The 22,862-nt window shown below is 46.3% G+C and overlaps 1 protein-coding gene across 1 annotated transcript in view; it reads left to right on the forward strand.

The window, feature by feature from the left end:
- The window catches only part of prrc2a (proline-rich coiled-coil 2A), a 129,494-nt gene extending 114,133 nt beyond the window's left edge, over nucleotides 1-15,361 (forward strand). Inside the window, exons 28-33 of the mRNA XM_078219083.1 lie at nucleotides 9-255; nucleotides 3,445-3,555; nucleotides 4,832-5,011; nucleotides 5,123-5,220; nucleotides 6,409-6,502; nucleotides 11,330-15,361. Coding sequence (XP_078075209.1) covers nucleotides 9-255; nucleotides 3,445-3,555; nucleotides 4,832-5,011; nucleotides 5,123-5,220; nucleotides 6,409-6,502; nucleotides 11,330-11,548 — 949 coding nt within the window. The 3' untranslated portion in view covers nucleotides 11,549-15,361. The remainder of the gene's footprint in view (nucleotides 1-8; nucleotides 256-3,444; nucleotides 3,556-4,831; nucleotides 5,012-5,122; nucleotides 5,221-6,408; nucleotides 6,503-11,329) is intronic.
- Nucleotides 15,362-22,862: the final 7,501 nt, after the last annotated feature.

A 22,862-nucleotide genomic window follows, 5' to 3' on the forward strand; every position in this document is an offset into this window, starting at 1 on the left:
TTTGACAGGTCTCAACAGTTGTATCTCCAGCCTGGACTGTCCCCTCCTTCTGCAGCCATGGTGCAAGGCTCTACGCTCATATCTGGGGCTCCAGTGAAAGGCCAGTATGTCGGCTTCTCTGCAGTGCAGGCCGCAGAGGTAGCGAAGGCTCAGCCGGGATTGCCCTACCAGCACGCAGCTTGCACTCCCCCGATGTCCGTCATCTACAATACTCAGCTGGGCAACTCCCAGCTCATCGACTCTCAGCTGATACAGGTAAGTGGCCTGGGCTGTCTGTGTGCGTTAGAGGGACACTCACTGTCAATATCTCAGGAATAGTTACAAATGAAGAGGTAGACCAAGTTCCAGTCTCAACCTTCTCACACTATTTCTTAATCCTTTCTTGCTTCTGAAGCATGTCCACTGGCCTCCTGAACCTGTTTCTTCTCGAATTCCCTCTTAGTCACTCAGCAATTCCACTGGTGTCTCCCCTCTGTTTGACTGGATTAAACCAGCTCCTCCCCCCATCTTGAGAATAATCAAACTACGGATGTATGCCTGGAAATTTGCAGTTAATGGGAGCAAAGAGGGTTAAACCACACTAAACGGGACGGTTGTCTTAAATTTGAGCCTGGTAGTCACTGAAGGCACAAGTTTAAGTTTGTTTATTAGTGTCACAAGTAGGCTTACATTAACACCGCAATGAAGTTACTGTGAAAATCCCCTAGTCACCACACTTGGGTACACTGAGGGAGAATTTAGCATGGCCAGTGTACCTAACCAGCACGTCTTTCGGACTGTGGGAGGAAATCGGAGCACCCGGAGGAAATGCACACAGATACTGGGAGAATGTGCAGAGTCTGCACAAAGTGACCCAAGCTGGGAATCGAACCCGGGTGCCTGGTGCTGTGAGGCAGCAGTGCTAACCACTGCGCCACCGTGCCGCCCATGGATGGGTAGTAACAGCACAGAGTAGATTCCCACATAGACTGCTGCTGCTTTCCAGCAACCTCGGACTCTAAGCGATGATGAGTCCTTCAGCCATTCTTTATCCCATTGACCTGGGAAAGGAGAAGATTGAGTCAGCTGTTCCCGTCTCAGCCGTTTGTCACAGGTGGCACCTCTCTCCACTCTTCACCCCATCCAATGTCATTTGTCAAAACAAAATCTTTAGATCAAAGTAGCCCTCTTTTTTTACTTTTCTGAATTTAAAATTAGCCCCCCTAGTCTGGAACTAAGCTCCTATACAAGTCAAGAATGTTCGAGATTTCATTGTTGGGCTTGAACTGAGTGATCTTAAAGAGGATAGCCGTAGATGGGTGGCGAGTAATCCTGATGACTTTGAGATAGTGGGGGGCGAAGGGGATTTAATCAGGTTACCACTTCTGAGCGCACTCTCCCTCAAGTGTGCGTAAGTAGAAGGCCGGTGAGCACCCTTTAAATTTGCTGCTAATCGCTTGGATAAGATAGTGAAGGTAGAAGCAGCTCACGAAGGTCTGTGTTGAGAAGGTTGGGAGAAATAGTTGTGTGGTTGCACTCTGATCCACTAAGTGAGTCATGTATAAACTGTCGTGTTGACTTGATTCAAAAGCTTTTAAATAAGGGCTCATTTCGTTACCAAACTTGTACTGGTGCCACGTACTCATTATTCAATCTTTTAACCTCCCATTAAACATATGCTAGTTTGCAGAATTATGCACTTAATGTAAATGTACACCAGAGTCAGTGGCTGCATGTTGTGCTTCATTTTGATGACATGTCAAGCTGGAAGTGCCAGATCTCATCTTTGTTTTGCTCTGTCCAGATTTAATACTGATTCACACACGTGGCTTGCGTGCGGGTACAATTTTGTCCTTTAAAAAGCATTTAGACAGTTACATGGGTAAAATGGGTATAGAGGGATATGGGCCAAATGTGGGCAATTAGGACTAGCTTTAAAAAAAAAGGTGGCATGGACAAGTTGGGCCAAAAGGTCTGTTTCCATGCTGTAAACCTCTGTGCCTCTGACACTCTTGGCTCACGCAGTGCTTTCTCAGTCATTGAGAGGGTGTTCTTCTGTTCAGGCAAGCTAGCTTTCCTGTCACCCAGCCAACTTTGTATCCATGAGATAAAACAGAAAATGTTGGAAAGATTCAGGTCTGGCAGCATCTGTGAAAGAGTGTTAATGTTTCGAGTCCGTATAAATCTTCAGAGATTTTTGCATCATCTTACACTCTACAGTTCTCTTTCTCCTTCCAGAAGTACTATACTGGTGCTACCTTTCCTTTTTGTGGGAATATATCTTGACTGTACCAGCCCTTTGTTCTGATATTTGGGTTGCAGATGTGTTTTTAACTCTGAAATCCAATTGGGTATTTTTATTCTCAATTGCTCCTTGTTCTTTTCTATAGCCACCTTCAACCCTCTGATACTATGATCATTGTCCCCTAAATGTTCTCCCGCTGACATCTGATCCACTTGACCTACTTCTTTTCCCAGAACAAGATCCAGCAAGTGCCTCATTTATTGTTGGACCAGAAACAGGCCCATCTCCAATTCTCCTGCACTCATCCCTCCAGAGCTTCTTCCCCTCTCTGCCCTTGCTATCCCGGTTTATATTAGGCTAATTAAACTCAATAGACCGTAACATTTAATGCAGGCTCTAAAACCAGCATGAGACAAGTTTACAGTTCTTAATTCCTGAACTGCATCAAAAACCTCTTGGCTCTTCAGTGCTCTGTTAATGCAAGACAGGACAGCGAGTGATAGAGATCACTGGATGGCAAACTGGATCACTCTTCTCCCTAGCCTTAGGCACTGAGTGAGGTCCAGTGCTACAATCTTCTAACACGGCAGAGAACAGGGACGGAATCTTTCCTCGCCTGTACATTTCACTGCACCCCAGTAGGATACGCATTTTCCCCCATTGGGAAGCTCTTGTCCACTGTCCCAAATCACAGCTCAGAGTACAGCTCAGTCTTTGTTGGAGAGGGTAATATTGTCCTCGAGGCACAGTTGCAGTATGTTTTTTTTTTATTCCTGAGACATGGGCATCGCTGGCTGACCATTTATTGCCCATCCCTAGTTGCCCTTGGAGGGCAATTGAGAGTCAACCACATTGCTGTGGTTCTGGAGTCGCATGTAGGCCAGACCAGATAAGGCCAACAGATTTCCTTCCCTAAAGGACATTAGTGAACCAGAACGGTTTTTCCGACAATTGACAATGGTTTCATGGTCATCAGTAGATTCTTAATTCCAGTTTTTTTTTGAATTCCAATTCCAACAGCTGCCATGGTGGGATTCGAATCTAGATCCTCAGTAGCTGAGTTTCTGGATTAATAGTCTAACGATAATATCATTAGGCCATCACCTCCCCCCATGTGCTTAGACTGTATGCATTTGTCACAGTGTGTAACATTATCCAGGAATTACTATGATGTACTCGGATAACTCACTGAATGCTAATGTGGATTACCTTTCGGACAGATGAGACAAAGCATGGCCCAGCCATCGGACTTTTATTCCTCTCCACTGCAACAGCACAATCAGAACAACTACTTTGCTGCAGCACCAATGTCCAGTGGCCCCCTCCACCAGGTAATCCTCCACAGTGAGTTTTTTTGATACAAATTTCTGGTGAGGGTAGTGGGGGGTTGGTTGTGAAACCAGTCAGTATTGTTTGAAAATTCAAAGCAATTGTGAAATTTTAAAGCCCTCGGTTATTGCATTTCAAAATGATCGGAGACGATGTGAAAAGTAGCATCTTTATCATGCCGCCGTTTTAAAGTTCATGATGTGATAAGTTTGTGAAGTGTATTGACTGAGGCAGGTGTAGCAGTCCCTCTACAGGACTGTCCCAAAACAGCATGGAATGGAATGAGCACTTCACCCTGTTTGCTTCTAGTTAGTTGAGGAAAGCTCATTGAAAGATTTGCATTTATATCGCACTTCTCTCAACTTTAGGATACCCCAGAGCATTCTATAGCCAATGAAGTACTTTTTGAAATGTAGTCGTCAAGTGTTGTGGGAAATGCATCAACAATTTGTGCAAAACTCAGCCAACTTAGCACCGCTGCCTCACAGTGCCAGGGACCCAGATTCAATTCCAGCCTCTGGTCACTGAGCAGAGTCTGCACGTTCTCCCGCAGTCCAAAGATGTATCGGAGAGGTTGGTTGGTCATGCTAAATTGTCCCTAGTGTCAGCGGATTAGCAGGGTAAATATGTGGGTTTATGGAGATAGGGCCTGGGTGGGATTGTGGTTGGTGCAGACTCGATGGGCTGAATGGCCTCCTTCTGCACTGTAGGGTTTCTATGAACTTGTAGCAGCACAATAATAATGATCAGTGAATCTGTTTTGTATGATACTAATTGAGGGATACGTATTAACCAGGATGCACAACAGTACTGTTCTTCTCTGAATTAGTGCCTTGGGAGTCTTTGTATCCATGTGAGGGGGAAGACGGAGCCTCGGTTTAACGATCTCTCCAGCACTGTTGTGCTCAAACCCTGGAGTGGGCCTTGAGTTCTGGACTCCTAAGGTGGGGTGCTGTCCATTGAGCCATAGCTGATGTTAGCCAGGACAGTTGGACAACACTGTGCCCTCCCCTTTTGAACAATGCCATGGGATCTGCCACCCTGAACAAAAGGAGGCAGACGTGTGAATGTAACCCTCTTTATTTGATGTAAAGGTGTATATGCTGAGGTTTGCTGTTTCTGTTTTCAGACAATGCTATGGCTGATTACCCAACCAGAATCTTTTGAAGCTTTGAAATGGGATCCTATATCTTGACGCAGCCCTTTAGTATTTTGTGTGTTTAGTTTGAGGCTCTAGCCTTCATTCTTGTGCTCATTTTAGAATGCTTTTCTTGACAGATGTTGATCCCAATGTTGGGCTCCCAGTTATCTGTCCCCGGCTTTGGGTCCATGCAGCAACCCCTGGTTCAACTTCCACAGTCTCTACACCATACGCAGGCACAAACCGTCCCGCCAGGGCCTCCACGAAGAGTCCTTCACTCTAGCTTTCACACTGCGGCACCCACTCTCGGAAGAGAGGTAAAGAAGTCAAACCTTTTCAAGTTTCATTTAAGTGCTTCAGCTTGCAAGTTGTGTCTGCAGTCCTGTTAACATATGTACAAAGTATATCACGCTCTCCTTTTGACACAGGTTAACCCGGTGGACCCGAAAACATTTCACTTGGAAAGAAAAATGAATCCATCTCCTGGGACGTTTGCCTATCCTGTTCCATCACCTGCAATGTTCAGGTGAGAAGTTGGGGCCTCCTGTAGGTTTCGACGATGATACAGAATGTCCATCGGTTCCTGTTGCCATCCTAACACCAAACCTAATCACTATTATTTAAAACTGTTGAATTCTCGGGGCTGTAGAGGAATTAGTACTTGATCAGGCCTGCGATAGCAGTTCTGAGCGATACAGGCAGAAGCTCCCGGGTTTTGGGTGGCTGGAGAAGGGCAATCAGCTTTCTAAAAATCCAGTGACCTACGCTGGGAACACGGTAGCTTTTCCACCCTGCTGCCCAGCTTACTGGCTGGCATTTGAACATCAAATGCCAGGCATTCAGTGCAGGTCAGATGTGAAGCCGCATGCAGATCCAGTGCTGAGCCCACGTGACATCTCAATTTCTCACAGGTACGGAACACCAGAAAGCCTCATCTCTTGGTGAAAGTGCTGTCAGGCGAGAAAGGAGGGAGGTTCATTTTTTTAAAGAAAAGCTCTCTTGACTTTTCAGTCCATATCTCGGGTGCTGCCCTCACAATTTTAATGTAAAGATAAGTGAGGTGAGTTGGCTCAAATTCAGCTTCCGTAGCAAAATCTGCATTGACTCACACCCGGACTGATTTAAGAGTCACGGTTCCCAGTAAAAGCATTTTGCCTATTGAATCTTCTCCACTGCTTTCTGGCAGCAGAGCTAAACTTTATGGGGCAGCTTTTTTTAAATTCATTCATGGGACATGGGCGTTGCTGGCTGGCCAGCATTTATTGCGCATCCCGAGTCGCACTTGGAGAGCAGCTGAGAGTCAACCACATTGCGTTGCCTCTGGACTCGCATGTAGGCCAGACCAGGTAAGGACAGCAGATTTCCTTCCCTAAAGGACATTAATGAACCAGATGGGTTTTTTCCGACAATCGACGATGGTTTCATGGTCATCAGTAGATTTTTAATTCCAGGTATTTTTTATGAATTCAAATTCCAACATTTGCCGTTACGGGATTTGAACCCAGGTCCCCGGAACAGTAGCTGAGTTTCTGGATAAATAGCCTAGCGATAATACCGCTAGGCCTCCCCCTTTTCCTTTTCGCACCACTGGAGCCGTTAGATCACCAGAGTATGGTGAATACAGGAAAATCAAGCAAGGAGACGCAGGCTGCTGTGTTTATATGGTGTCAATGGAAACGCATTAGGCAAGCTTTGTCTTTCTGCAATTTTCCAGGCCTGGATCGACAAGCCCCAGGGGAAAGTCTCCTGGACCAGCCCAATGTGGCATCAATCCCTTGCCGTGTTTCAGAGGCAATGTGTCGCAGCAGGTAAGAATCTATTTTTGTGCATGTTCCTGCCTGGGTTATAGCGTGCAGTTTGGACACTTGTACTCCTGCCTGATATTACATGTGCAGCATAAAACCTGTGGGGTTCCTGTCTGGGCACGTAGGTTACGATTATCTCCAAAGCCTTGTTGTGACATCTTGCACTCTTCCTCAGTCTTCCCATTCTCCTAAGGTTTGCAGGCAAAATTCCTTCCTCATAGCCTGAATTTGTTCATACACTCAAGAGTCTCGGTAAGTTTTGGAGATGTTTTTTCTTATGTTTTTGGTAATGTTGCAGCCCAGAGTGCTTGGGAGCAAAGCCAGATGAATGTCTGCTTTGCTCTCAGATACCATCTTACTCCAGCTTGAAGATGCAATCGTGACTTACTGTGATACGAGCCACATGGCATCACTTCACACCCCAGTTATCCGAGCAGTTTGGACAGTCTGTCTCTGAGCCTGCCCGTTCCTGGTGACCAGAGCCCCCTCTGGGCAAACTAACGAGCTCCTGGGCAGCACGGTGGCACCGTGGTTAGCGCTGATGCCTCGCAGCGCCAGGGACCCGGGTTTGATTCTGGCCTCAGGTCACTTGTCTGTGTGGAGTTTGCACGTTCTCCCCGAGTCTGCGTGGGTTTCCTCCCACAGTCCAAAGCTGTGCAGGTTAGGTTGATTGGCCATGCTAAATTGTCCCTTAGTGTCAGGAGGATTGGGAGGTTAAATACATGAGGTTACAGGAATAAGACCTGGGTGGGATTGTTGCTGATACAGACTTGAAGGGCCGAATGACCTCCTTCTGCATTGAAGGGATTCTGAGATTCATCCAGGGAAGCTAGAGGCAAGTGAATCCATCGATTTATTTATTACTGACCAATATAGATTATTGTGGCGACAGAGGCTTCAAACAAGAGTTAACCCATCACTGTACAGTATTCAGCATGCTCGATATGATGTCATCAGATTTCTGAGAAACTAAAGATGTTTCAGCTTTTGAAAAGGCCGCGCTGTACGCAAGGCAGAATCTGAGTGTACTTTGGAGAGGTTCCGAAGCTCTGGAGGGTTCAGTCCATTATGTAGGCCCAAGATCGGGAGCCCTGCCCGCCAAAAAAACCTGCCAAAAATGCTGGAGGAGTGAGAAGACTTGTTTCATCCATTTTAAAATGCTCCTGATGTCAGTGGCAAAAAAAACCCATCATGAAGAATGTCCAGCAGGGGGAGCCAAATGCATTCCTGTGGCAAGGCAGGACAAGTCCTGCAGGTCGCAAACTTCCTTTTAAAGAGAAAATGGGACAAACTTCCAGCAATTTCAAGTACATGAATTCAGGAATAAAGCAATTGAGGCTCAAAGTTTAAACTGGGCAGGGGCTGGATTCATAGTCCGACCAGACAAATTGGAGTGACTTCAAATTCAGCAATCCAAAATAAAACTACAAGAACCAGGAGGCCCGACCTCCAAAGTAAAGGGCCTGAGCACCACAACCTTTGGACACAGACAGAGAAATTTGTGAAATTCTTGCAGAACCAGCAAGCTTCTCCGCTCAGCGGGGAAGCAAGTGTCCAAGAATCGATTTTGTGCAGTAAGTTGAAGTAACTGTTGCAGCGGGAAACCAGGAATTGAAGGAAGCTGCTGATCTCTGGGCCAGCTACCTGGGCGATTCCCAGGCAAAAGTTTAAACCAGTTGTCACTGCAGCAACATCCAGCAAAGGGGACATACTCGCAGATCAAGGGAAGCTGATTAGGGCATTGTGAAAGATTCGGAGAAACTAAACACCCCTGGAACAAACAAACAGCAGACCTCCCCGAGAGCTCCAATTGAGCAGGTTTCAAGGCAAGACTTGGCGCTCACCTGCGTTCGAAGCACCTCCTTTCACATTAACAAATACTCTACCGGCCTCAGAAAACAAGCTCTGAACTTCAAGAAGCCCAGTGGAAGGACACAAAGTACTTATCTGGGTAGGCACATGAACAGGCAGGATATAGAGGGATACAGGCGGTTGGTCTCGATAGGACAACGTGATCAGTGCAGGCTCGGTGGGCCTAAGGTCCTGTTCCTGTTCTGTTCTTTGTGGCAATTGTTTGGCTCAGACTATACTGCGTAGCAATTGGGTGTTGGGCCATACCGTGAGCAGTGGGAACCTCTGACAAGCATTCATAGAAATCCAAGAAACCCTACAGTGCAGAAAGAGGCCATTCAGCCCATCAAGTCTGCACAGACAACAATCCCACCCCAGGCCCCTATCCCCACAACCCCACACCTTTACCCCACTAATCCCTCTAACCTACACATCCCGGGCCACGAAGTGGCAATTTAGCACGGCCAAATCAACCGAACTAGCACATCTTTGGACTGTGGGAGGAAACCGGAGGAAACACACACACACACACACAATACTGTCTCCGCACAGACAGTAACCCAAGCCAAGAATCTAATCCAGGTCCCAGGTGCTGAGGCTAACCACTGTACCACCGTGCCGATGACCTTCTAGTCTTCAATTACACGGATTCCAAAAGCAGTGAGAGAAGGTGTTCTCCAAAAACTCCATCACGATCATATCTCGTTCACACACCACTTGGGGCTCTCCAGAGAAACAGACTTTGATACTGTTCAAAGCCGCAAGGAATGGATCATTTGAATACTACCAGGTTGGAGCGACAAGTTAGACTCTGTCAGACACCGTAAGCAGTGACGGTCCAGTTCAGGAACCGAGTGTAGACCATCAGCCTCAGACAGAAGTACTAAAGACCAAATGAGGAAGGCTTGTAAGAGCACACAGGCCCACCTTGTAATATTTGACTTTGGGAGGAGGTGGTGGGAATGTAACTAGTTTTAAAAAAGTAATTTTAATTTTTTTGAGATTATTCTTGGGCGATGCAGAGTAATGGATTTGTGTTAATTAGACAGTGATGTTAATGATGAGCATGACTAGTCACAGTACAGTCTGGGGAAAGTGAGTAATGTTTCTAATCATGAGGTCTTAGTTACTTATTTGCAAACATTTACACCCATGTCCAAGTTATTCAAAACTGGGGCAATAATCCAAACCACTCTTCAAAAGGGACCTCCTATCATGGCTGCATTTCAAGTTTGTTTTTCAATTTTAAATATGTTATGTATAATTTCGGTATTGAAATGTTATTTCTGTCCCTTTTGCTGGTTTTATTTGTAATGTGTATGAAACTAGGCGGTTTAGTTTAGACTGAGATGGTTTTATTGAAAGGGTGGCACAGTGGTTAGCAATGCTGCGCCTCAGCGCCAGGGACCCGGGTTCGATTTCCCGGCCTCGAGTCACTGTCTGTGTGGAGTTTGCACATTCTCCCCGTGTCTGCGTGGGTTTCCTCCAGGTGCTCCGGTTTCCTCCCACATTCCAAAGATGGGCGGGTTAGGCGGGTTGGCCATGCTAACTTGCCCCTTGGATGTCAGGGGGACTCACTAGGGGAAATGCATGGGGTTATGGGGATAGGGCCTGGGTGGGATTATGGTCGGTGCAGACTCGATGGGCTGAATGGCCGCCTCCTGCACTGTAGGGATTCTATGATTTATAATAAATGTGCAGGCTCACTTCCCTGGAATCCACTGCTGTTTGTAATATTTATTAATGATCTGGATGAGGGTATAGTTGGGTGGATTAGCAAATTTGCTGATGACACCAAAGTCGGTGGTGTGGTAGACAGTGAGGAAGGGTGTCGTAGTCTGCAGGAAGACTTAGACAGGTTGCAAAGTTGGGCCGAGAGGTGGCGGATGGAGTTTAATGCGGAGAAGTGTGAGGTAATTCACTTTGGTAGGAATAACAGATGTGTTGAGTATAGGGCTAACGGGAGGACTTTGAATAGTGTGGAGGAGCAGAGGGATCTAGGTGTATGTGTGCATAGATCCCTGAAAGTTGGGAATCAAGTAGATAAGGTTGTTAAGAAGGCATATGGTGTCTTGGCGTTTATTGGTAGGGGGATTGAATTTAGGAGTCGTAGCGTTATGTTGCAACTGTACACAACTCTGGTGCGGCCGCACTTGGAGTACTGTGTGCAGTTCTGGTCCCCACATTACAGGAAGGATGTGGAGGCTTTGGAGAGGGTGCAGAGGAGGTTTACCAGGATGTTGCCTGGTATGGAGGGGAGATCCTATGAGGAGAGGCTGAGGGATTTGGGATTGTTTTCGCTGGAAAGGCGGCGGCTAAGAGGGGATCTTATTGAAACATATAAGATGATTAGAGGTTTAGATAGGGTGGATAGTGATAGCCTTTTTCCTCTGATGGAGAAATCCAGCACGAGGGGGCATGGCTTTAAATTGAGGGGGGGTAGTTATAGAACCGATGTCAGGGGTAGGTTCTTTACCCAGAGGGTGGTGAGGGATTGGAATGCCCTGCCAGCATCAGTAGTAAATGCGCCTAGTTTGGGGGCGTTTAAGAGATCCGTAGATAGGTTCATGGACGAAAAGAAATTGGTTTAGGTTGGAGGGTCACAGTTTTTTTTTTTAACTGGTCGGTGCAACATCGTGGGCCGAAGGGCCTGTTCTGCGCTGTAATGTTCTATGTTCTATGTTCTATGTTCCTGCGTGATTGCCAATATCCTTCAGGCACTCGCTGTCTGGGATCTTGTATCACTTAAGGTGGGTATGAGGTGTTGCTGCTCTACTTCTCCCCTTTCCCACACTGCACCATGCACCAGTCAGAAACTAGAATAATTGACTTTAACGTGCTTCCTGCTTCCCCTTTTTGTTAAATATTCACAAGTACTTCCTTCTTGTTCCCTGCCCACTTAACGAGGCAACCTCTTTTTCAGACGGAAATGTCAGTGACCGCCGGGGTAATTTTGTGCTGTTTTTTTACTCCTGCCAGGCGAAGCAGCGAGCGGAGGTGCTGCAGAGCACGCAGCGGTTCTTTGAGCGGGTGACCCCCCGCAACAGCAGCGACGTGGGCCCGCTCCCTGCCAAGGAACACCAGGAAGGCGAGAGCGCGCCGCCGCACAAGGACGAAAAACCTTCCAGCAACCCCAAGCCGGTGCGGACGGGGCCCATCAAACCCCAAAGCATTAAGCCGCAGGATGAGAAACTGTAACCGGCGGCTGCGTACTGCAGCCTCTCCAAAACTGAAGAAATCTACATCTCTAAAAGGGGTTTATTTGTCTGTCTCAAAGGAAGATGGCTTTTTAACAAAAAAAAAGACAAAACATTACTGATTTCAGTGGACTAAACGAGTTGTTTTGCAAAAAAAAGAGCCAACTCCAGCAGCGTTAAGTGGATTGAGTGTGAAGCTGAACTGGGAGGAAGGAAGTGGGGGAAGGAAGAGGCTAATAAGTCCTTTTTAAGAAGAGAGAGGTCTAGATTTCTCTACCATAATGAAGCATTCATCTTATTGGTAACTAGTAAGTCCTTGTAGATCCACTTAATAAATGCCAATCCCTTATAAGGCAGCTGCTTTCTTTGTTGAGGGACAGAGCATATAAATGACTAGAATTGGTTTGAACACAAGGTGTTTAGAGTAAGGGCCACGTGATAAAAGTCGAGCATTTCAAAAAGTACCACAGACAGGTCTGCTTTGGCTTCTGTCTTGTCAATGTTGCAAAACGAAACGGCGTGAATGTTTTAAAATAATGGTAGATGGGTACAAATGACCATTTCCGTTACTGTTTTTACTCTGTGGCTGTTAAGATGCAAGTTTGGTAGTGTTGAGCAACATTAATACACTCCAGATCAGCAACATGTCTTTCCTCCTTCTTCTTTCCCTTTGTATACCGTCCCTCCACACCGCGCACATCCCAGTCTCTCAAAGTCTGGAATGTGGCCTTTTTTTTATAGTTTGTTGTGGCTCCTCTTCCTCCCTGCATTGGATGCTCAGTTATCACCAAAGCACAGACAACATCCCCAACATTAATCTGTGTTTGGAATCCAGCATCAGTTTTAACTTTCCACCTTGTACATACCACTGCTCTTGGAACTCAGAGGTGGTGAGGATGGGACGGGCGTAGAGGTGAAATCCTGATGCTGTTCTTATTCTAACATGCAAGTGGTCGCTGCAACGAATCAAAGCAACTTGAGATTAACAATAAATGGGTGAGCTGAAGGGGGAAAAAAACATCGGTGTTTCTCCACTGTCACTCGCAGTCCTGGTAACCTAGGTCTTCCCTTTTGCAGACGATGGCATCAGTTGGCAGAGTACAGGAATCTTCCTCCCTCCACACCCCACAACCCTTTTTCTGATGCTGAACTACCAGTGAAATGTAGTTTGGTTCCAGGTTCTGTAAACTGAAAGAAGGGACGGGGAAGTATTTGCTGCTCTCTGGTCAATGCTGAGGAACATCCTTGTCAGTCGTGGCTTTGAAGCTGTCACGGTTCGCATCTCGTTGACAGAGCACCAGCGTTCTGAGCTGCTCTTGGTGGCATAATGCAACCCGGAATAGTAGCTGGTGTCTGTCATCAGTTGTATTTGACCGGAGGGAATCGGAATAGTTAACAGAGGGAGTGTCCAGGTTCTGATCCAGAATCTGACGCATGCCATGTACAAACACTGCCTCCGGAGTTTTTTCTTTCTAGGGGCAAGGAAAGAGGGATAAAGCCTTCTGATATCTGGAAGAAATGCTCCTCGCAGAACTTGTGGAAAATCTGAATTAAAACAACCCCTCTCCTCCGCACTTGCATGCCCCTTCCCCCACATCCCCCCCCCCCCTCCCCCAACCGCAAAGCGTTTTGTTTGTCCACTGTTCCACCCTAACCACCTCCAAGTACAGCAGTTAATAAGTAACGCTTTTAAAAAAAATTGATTTAATGGTGATTTTTGAAGAACATTGCTGTGGGTGCTCTTGTGGAGAATTCTTGTTTTGGAGCCTGCTGCTTAATGGGTGCACAAAGTCTGGGTTCCCTTTATTAAGTAACTGATGTATCTTGCGCTCTCATTTGGAATAGTTAAGAGGGGACAAAAATGCTTTTATGAAGGGGCCCACATCAGAAAAGACGCTGCTGTCTTGAATGGCCACTGCGAGGACCTGTTATCTCCAGAATCCAGCCCTTTTCAATAGGAGATTCATGTCACTGGGAAGCACATCTGGTGTGCACTTCAAGATGAGGAAATCCATACAGCTGACTCCTTTTTTGATTGGGGGAGGCGGGGAGAATATACAAAAAACATCCTTCTATACGAGGAGGAGTGGTGCGAGTTTCCTCTTTCTATCCAGAGGGACAACCAGGTCAGTGAGAATTGGTTGGAAATGGTATCCCTGGGTGGCAACGGTCGAATCCTCAAATTGACCCTTGCCTTGTTCTCAATTCAGTTTCATGGCAGCTCAAGGGGGTGAGGGGGCATTAAATAAAATGAAGAAGCCAGTAATGCAAAAAAATTGGTGTGAGGCATCACCCTAGGAGTTTTCATTCCTTTTTATTACACCGTTTGCAGTTGTGGCAAGGCATTTCAGAATAAATAATGCAGGCGCTCAAACTGCACACTATTGCTGCATGATGTTACTACTTTTGTATCCCAAGTGCGGTTTTTTTTATGAATCTCCCACTGAACGATATTCCTACAGAAATACAGGGTGAGTTTTTATCTCGAAGAATAAGGAGCCAATGTTCAAGATGTCCGTTCACCTCTGGTGCTGCCATCCAGGCCCATTCCAAAGCTAATTTATAGAATACCATATCCTGAACTGTCCAGAATTTGGAACGCACAAGAGATCATCGTTGTTTACCTAGTGGCTCAGCACTGGAGGACTGCCAACTAGAGGAAGCTTGGGCGAGCTTTTTTTTAAATTATTGGCATGTTGCTTCACCTGCTATTGCCATTCGTCCTTTTTTTCAAACCATCAGCAACGCCCGTGTACAGGATATCCATTTCCAAACAGCCTCCTGTTTCTAGAGAGCAGTGAGAGACGTTAAACTCCAGGATATTCCTCCTCCCCATTATATGACTTGGAATTGCAGTGCATTGCATTTCTGTCTTGGTCACCACCGCATGACACCTTTTGTTAGAACAACTATGCAGCAGCGAGCCAAGATCCGAGCAACTTTGGTCTTCCGAGTGCAACTAGGATTCGTAGGTTACCAAAGCAGCCCGTGCTCTTCGGCTAATGCTTTTGGTTGCGGTCATCGTGGCAGGGTGAGTATTTTTGAGGTACTGTTTCAATGATCAAAGCACCGCATGGAATGGAAATACTGGGCAGGGTTGCATGCAGTTATTACTGGAGGTAAGGAAGCATGGGTGCTACACCTGAGCCACTGCTTGAGGACGTTTGGTCTGCGTCAGACCTGTTGAAAAAGTCCGTGGTGGAAAATAGTATAAAATATTTTATTTTTAACAAGACATGCCAATGAGAGATTCTGGAGTGTTACTTTCAGTTTGGGTTTTGATTGGTGCGAATGTCCAAATGTCTGCTCACTCAAAGGTTGCTTGCTGATTTGACTGACATCCTTCTCTGGTTTGGGGCGGGGGGGGGTTGGGGGGGAGGGAGGGAAAGGATACAGCACTTGTAAGGGCTAAGGGTGGCCAATTTTCCACTAGTCAACTCCATTTCAAAAGAAAAGTAGTCCCAACAGCTCCACATTGTGAAACGCATGGGGGTGCAAAAAAGGTCCGCCAGCATTTGTACCATTCTATCAATATTTGGAAACTTCTCATGTTCTGAAGAGGGGGAGGGAAGAAATGGAAACAGAGTGGGTGGGGGGGAACAGAGAATGGGGGTGGGAAGCAGGGGGGAAAAACTCCTTTTGGTGATTGTGTGTGACCTCATTTGTGATGGGCCAGAATTGTTGTGTGAAATGTCACGAGTTGAAAAGTTCTCTCTGCTGCATCGTTTACTTGGCTCCAGTTTCATGTACTGTCACACAGTGTAATTTATAATCCTAATAAAAACTGGCTGTTCCTAGGGCTGCAGCAAACTTGCTCCTCAATATTTTTAAATTGCAACTTTTATTTTTTTTTAAATAACCTTGGCGGGGGAAGAAGGTGACTTTCAAGTTACAATGCACGATGTGTGCAAGGCTAGCTTACAGGCCACATTGGGTGTCTCCATCCTGGACTCTGAAATGTCCACGGTCGGTTTGCAGTGGGAAGCCAGCAAATATCCAGAAATCTGTGAACTGTGCAGAAAGAGGCCATTCGGCCCATTGAGTTTTCACTCTCTCCAGAAGAACATCCAACCAAGGCTCACTCCCTCTATCGTATTCCTGTAACCCCACACATTTACCATGGCTAATCCACCTAACCGACACATCTTTTGACACCTCCGGGGCAATTTAGCATAGCCAATCCACATAAACTGCTCATTCTTGGACAGTGGGGGGAAACCAGAGCACCTGGCGGAAGCCCATGCAGACACAGGGCAAACGTGCAGACTCGAATCAAACCCGGGTCCCTGGCACTGTGAAGCAGCAGTGCTAACCACTGCGAAACCGTGCAGCCATCATCCATCCAAACTTTACTCAGGCTCCCACTGGCCACTGTTTCCCCCAGCTGCTATCTTCCATAAAAATATCTGATTCTTCCAGCCTCAACTTATCCGAGTAACCTGGAATCATATTTCCAACCAAGAATTCATTGGCCCCTTTTGGAGTTGGGCCTTGTACACTGGATTGAAAAGAGGTCATGTTAGGTGGGCAGGAAATAGCGAATGTTCTGAAGCTACTTTTTATCGAGTCCGGTGACATTACTCCACATACCTCATCTCCCTACCCTGGCCAGAAACTGATGAGACTCTAGGAAATTACATATTATTTATTAGTGTCACAAGTAGGCTTACATTAACACTGCAATGAAGTTACTGTAACACACTTCCAACACCTGTTCAGGTACACTGAGTAAGAGTTTTAACAACACCAGGTTAAAGTCCAACAGGTTTATTTGGTAGCAAATGCCATTAGCTTTCGGAGCGCTGCTCCTTCGTCAGATGGAGTGGAAATCTGCTCTCAAACAGGGCACAGAGACACAAAATCAAGTTACAGAATACTGATTAGAATGCGAATCTCTACAACCACCAAGGTCTTAAAGATACAGACAATGTGAGTGGAGGGAGCATTAAGCACAGGTTAAAGAGATGTGTATTGTCTCCAGACAGGACAGCCTGAGGCACAATAGGTTACACTAAGGCAGCATAGCCAATGTACCTAACCAGCACGTCTTGCGGACTGTGGGAGGAAACCCACATAGTCACAGGGAGAATGTGCAGACTCCACACAAACAGTGACCCAAGCTGGGAATCGAACCCAGGTCCCTGGAATACTGAGACAGCAGTGCTGGCCACTGCCAAATATGAAAATAGATCAGTTTTGTTAGGCACAGGTATTAAGCTTAGGAAACCCTGAGGGTGGAAGGAATTGAGACACCAATCTCTGTCTTTTTCCCCAGAACCATACTACTATCTTGAAAATAGGATTCTGAAGACTGCAAGCAATATTCCAAAAGGCATATCCCACTGAGAGTGCATGGATTTGAATTTTGTGCATGAAATCTGACGTTTTCTGTGGGTTAACACTTGGTGTGAATTTTTTAAAAAGATTTTGAGGTTGCACATGAGTACACATGGAACAGGAAGTGACGTACGTAGGGCAGCGGATGCATGGGAACCCCATGACCTGCAAGTTTTGTTCCAAGCCACACATCTTTCTGACTTGGACCTGTATCGCCTTTCCTTCACTGACATTGGATCAAAATCCTGGAACCTTAAAAGCACAACTGAGGTGGAATGTCTTCTCCCAGGGTTGACAGTCTTTGGAACTCCTTGATGCAGAGCTGTGGAGGGCAGAGATTTGTGTGTGTACACAGATAGATAGACCTTTTTCGTGAGGGTTGTCAGCAAATCGAGGGTTATAGGGAAAGGGCAGGAAAGTGGACATGAGGAATATCGGATCAACCATGGTCTATTGAATGGTGGAACAGGCTCAAAGGGCTGAACAGCCTACTCCTGTTCCTATTGTGGACTGCAATAGTTCAAGAAGGTGGCTAACCACCACTCTGGTTAATTAGAGATTGGCAATAACTGTTAGCCTTGTCAGTGACTCCCAAACCAGCAAGAAAAAAAAATTGAAAATTCGGTGGCACCGTGGTTAGCGCTGCTGCCTCACAGCGCCATGGATCTGGGTTCCATTCCAGCCTCTGGTGACTGTGTGGAGTTTGCATGTTCTCCCTGTGTCTGCATAGGTTTCCTCCGGGTGCTCCGATTTCCTCCCACACTCCCAAAGATAATGTAGCTTAGGTGGATTGGCCATGCTAAATTGCCCCTTAGTGTCAGTAGGATTAGTGTGGGGTTATAGGAATAGGGCCTAGGTGAGATTGCGGATGGTGGAGGCTTGATGGGCCAAATGACTGCCTTCTCCACTAGGGATTCTGTGATATAAACATGACTGCAGTAAATAAATTGAAATAAGAGCACTAAATCCCTACTTTACCCTGGGGCCTTGGATGGGGAGAAGGAAAGAGATAAAAGGGCATCTCCTGCACTTGTATGGGAAGATCCCATGAAATAGAGAGGGTGTTTGGGGTGCTGCAAGTTGTTCCGGAAAGAAATGTCCCTTTGCAATATTAAAAGGCAGGGAAGATGTGTATGATGATCCAGGAGGAGGTGGAAGGGGTGGGAATAGAACTGTAGGAAATGGAATTAACATAATCAGGGGTCAGCCAGCCACAGAGGTGGGTGGGGGGAGCATTTCAGAAATGTGGGTATGGAAGGTTGAGTCCAGGCAAGGAAGAGTTTAGAGGTGGACCATGGGGACGGGAGGGTGCAAACTGGAAGCAAAATTGATCACATTTTCCAGTTCAAGGCAAGAGCTGGGAACGGAACTGATACATCAATGACTATCAGAAAAGGTTGTGAGTAGGACTGGAACAGGGAATGATAAGCACACCCACAAACAAAAACAAATCACATCTAGGACCCAAGGTGGCACAGTGGTTAGCACTGTGGTTCAATTCCAGGCTCGGGTCACTGTGCGGAGTTTGCACGTTCCCACGTGTCTGCATGGGTTTCCTCCCAGTGCTCCGGTTTCCTCCCACAGTCCAAAGATGTGCTGGTTAGGTGCATTGACTGTGCTAAATTCTCCCTCGGTGTACCTGAACAGGCGCCGGAGTGTGGTGACTGGGGGATTTTCATAGAATCCCTACAATATGGAAGGAGGCCATTCAGCCCATCGTGTCTGTATCGACCACAATCGCACCCAGGCCCTATCCCCATAACCCCACATATTACCCTGTTAATCCCTGACACGGTCAATTTGGGCGGCACGCTAGCACAGTGGTTAGCACTGCTGCTTCACAGCTCCAGGGACCTGGGTTCAATTCCCGGCTTGGATCACTGTCTGTGTGGAGTTTGCACATTCTCCTCGTGTCTGCGTGGGTTTTCTCCGGGTGCTCCGGTTTCCTCCCACAGTCTAAAGATGTGCAGGTTAGATGGATTGGCCATGGTAAAATTGCCCCTTAGTGTCCTGAGATGCGTAGCTTAGAGGGATTAGCGGGTAAATGTGTAGGGATAAGGGGGTAGGGCCTGGGTGGGATTGTGGTCGGTGCAGACTCGATGGGCCAGATGGCCTCTTTCTGCACTGTAGGGTTTCTATGATTTCTATGAATTTAGCATAGCCAATCAACCTAACCCGCACATCTTTGGACTGAGAGCAAACCCACACAGACACGGGTAGAATGTGCAAAGTGCACACAGACAGTGATCTGTGGCCAGAATTGAACCCGGGTCCCTGGTGCTGTGAGGCAACAATGCTAACCACTGTGCCACCCCTCTCACAGTAGCTTCATTGCAGTGTTAATGTAAGCCTATTTGTGACAATAATAAATAAGCCATGCAGGTACCAATAGCAACTGGAGTCCAAGTTGTTCCGATGAAGCCATCCACACAAACTACAAAGACAATTTTCTCCCAAGGCAGTGTATCGATAACCTTTCTTTACAAGCTCCGTCAAGCAGGAAGCTGCGATGATAAACTTGCAGGGCCTCCATTCAAGGATGTATCATTGAGCTCTCAGTCCATCCTCATGAGAATGGAGTTGTGGAGGGATTGATCATCATGTACTTGTGGCATTATGGTTGTCCCATTCCTGCACCTTGTGAGGAAAGTTGTGTTACGTTTCTCTCACCTTGGAAGCGATGTGGACTATTTCTATCCAACGGCTGACCTGAAAAGAGTGCTGGACAATAACTATCAGTCAGCACTGGGAATGAAAATCAGCCAGGGTTCTTGTTCCAGTGACCGTTAAAGAATGGGCATTTGGGGCACATTGGTTCCACAGATGCTAATCTCCAACCAAGGTTACAGCCTGCAGGAGACTAGGAAAAAGCAAAAACAATCTGCATTTATATGACACCTTTTAAGTAATAAATCATCCCGCAGTGCTTCACAGGACTGATTCTTGCCCCCAAGTCAGGGGAGCAAAAACTTGGTCAAAGTGGTAGGTTTTAATTTTTTACTCCATTCTTCAAGTTTACAAAGCCATTGCTCAAGAGTGGACCAGGCAAACTCATGCGGAGTTTGCACTTCTCCCTGTGTCTTCGTGGGTTTCCTCAGGGTGTTCTGGTTTCCTCTCATGGTCCAAAGATGTGCGGGTTAGGTGGACTGGCCATGATAAATTGATCCTATTGTCAGGGGGGATTAGCAGGGTAAATATGTGGGATTACAGGAATAGGCCCTGGGTGGGATTGGGGTCAGTGCAGACTTGATGGGCCAAATGGCCTCCTTCTGCACTGTAGGGATTCTATGAATTCAGTTCATGGTCCCCACAAGAAAGAGAACAGCTAGTGCTGTTGCCTCTCAGGGCCGGGGACACTGAGCCTGTCAGGGTTGAATTCCAGCCTCTGCGTGGAGTTTGCACTTTCTCCGTGTGTCTACGTGGGTTTCCTCTGGGGGCTCCATTTCCTCCCACACTCCCAACGATGTGTGGGTTAGGTTGATTGGGCATGCTAAATTGACCCTTAGTGTCAGAGGAATTAGCAAGGTAAATACATAGAATTACAGGGATAGGGCCTGGGTAGGATTGTTGTCAGTACAGGCTCGATGGACCAAAAGGCCTCCTTCTGCACTGTACGGATTCTATGACATGCAAGATCCAAGCTGACAAGATAAGGCATTGCACCCTGCCTTGGGCTCGATCCGACACTTGATCTTTGCCTAAAGGCTGAGATCTTAAAGGAGGAGAGGGAGGCGGGGTTGATTTAGGAGATAAATCAGAACTTGAAGACTTTGTATCTGAAGTTACAACCACCATCGGTGGAACAGTGTGAAGCAGGGATGTTCACGAAGGAGAATTGAAGGCGTGCCAATATCTCAGAGGGTTATAGGGTGGCGAGATTACGGAGAAAGGTAATCTGACTAATGGCACTTCTTGGCATTGAATGCCATATTGTGTACATTACCGATGAAAAGAATCCACCAACAGATAGCTTTAGCGCAGGAATCAAATTTGCCAACACAACAAACCTGGGGATTGATCTTGGAAACAATTATCAATGGGAGTCCTGATTCAACAGATAACATCCAAAGCAAACAGGGTCCTTGAATTTCTGAGGAAGTATTTGGTATTGCAACAAAAATAATATCAGAGTTTTAGCTTTCCAAACACTTTTTCATCTGAATGAGTCATATGGACTCGAAATACTAACTCTGTTTCTCTCTCCACAGCTGCTGCCAGTCCTGCTGAGTTTTTCCAGAATGTTCTGTTTTTACTTCAGATTTCTGGCAGCAATTATTTGTTCATCTAGTTCTGGAGTGTGTAATTTGTGTGTGGGTTCCAAATATGACAAGAGATGGGAGTAATATTGAAGAGTTGCCGAGGCACATTTCTGCACAGATCAATGTAGGAAATACGCCGGTGTTACATCCTTGGACCAGGATTCGGAATGGGAATCACTTCACCAGGAGAAAATAGACTGAGCCTGTCCCATAAAATGTGGAAATGGACTACTGGGAATTGACCAAAATAAGTAACTAATGTCCTCAGCCAATGACTAAACACGAGGTAGCCAGTCACACAAACTACAAAGACCATTTGTTTCCAAGACAGTGTATTGACAATCTTTCCAAGGACAAACAGGTGCCACAGTGGCTTCCTCACAGCGCCAGGGACCGGGTTCGATTCCAGCCTTGGGTGACTGCGTGGAGTCGCGTTCTCCCCGTGGGTTTCCTCCGGGTGCTCCAGTTTCCTCCCACACTCCAAAAAATGTGCGGGTTAGGTGGATTGGCCATGCTAAACTGCCCCATAGTGTTAGCAGAGTCAACACAGGGATAGGGCCTGGATGGGATTGTTGTCAGTGCAGACTTGGTGGTCAAATGGCCTCCTGCACTGTGGGGATTCAATGATTCCATTATACAGTGGAACAAGCTGCCAAAGAAAATAGTCATGGCCCAGTCACTCAAAACCTTCCAACACCTGTCTCTAGATCATTTCCATTTAAAAGATTTTCAGTATCAGGATTATACCATCTCAGCAGGTCTAGCCAGCATTACTCATATATATCAGTGGGATATGGATGTTAGAAATGTTAGGATGCTAGATGTTAGAAGCTGTCTTCTTTCTCAGAAGACTAAGGAAATTTGGTATGTCCACTACGATTCTGACCAACTTTTACAGATGAACCATAGAAAACATCCTTTCTGGTTGTATCACAGCTTAGTATGTCTCCTGCTCTACCGCAAGAAAGTACAAAGGGTCATGAATGTAGCCCAATCCATCGTGCAAACCAGCCTCCCATCCATTGATTCTGTCTACACACCCCACTACCTTGGAAAAGCAGCCAGCATAATTAAGGACCCCACCCACCCTAGACATTTTCTCTTCCACCTTGTTTTGTCGGGAAAAAGATACAAAAGTCTGAGGTCACATACCAAACGACTCAAGAACAGCCTCTTCCCTGCTGCTGTCAGATTTTGAATGGACCTACCAAATATTAAGCTGATCTTTCTCTACACTCTAGCTATGACTGTAATACTGCATTCTGCACTCTCTTACTTCCTTCTCTATGAACGGTGTGCTTTGTCTGTATCGCACAAACAATATTTTTCACTGTATGTCAATATATGCGGCAATAATAACTCAAATCAAATTAAGTTACACAACCGATGTGATGTCAACACAACTGAAGCAGAAATGTAAAACACTATGGAATGGACTGCCTGCAGTGATAGTGGAGTCAGACACTTTAGGAACATTTAAGCGGTTATTGGATAGGTACATGGAGCACACCAGGATGATAGGGAGTGGGATAGCTTGATCTTGGTTTCAGATAAAGCTCGGCACAACATCGTGGGCCGAAGGGCCTGTTCTGTGCTGTACTGTTCTATGTTCTACTAACAAATGGATTTCCAGATTGAGAAAGGAAGTGGGTAAGATAATGAAGAGCAATAAATTCTACAAATTGTATTGATGTATATACATACTTGTGCAGGTAAGTC

The sequence above is a fragment of the Mustelus asterias genome, chromosome 8 (genome assembly GCF_964213995.1).
Source record: "Mustelus asterias chromosome 8, sMusAst1.hap1.1, whole genome shotgun sequence".
In the NCBI taxonomy this organism is placed as follows: Eukaryota; Metazoa; Chordata; class Chondrichthyes; order Carcharhiniformes; family Triakidae; genus Mustelus; species Mustelus asterias.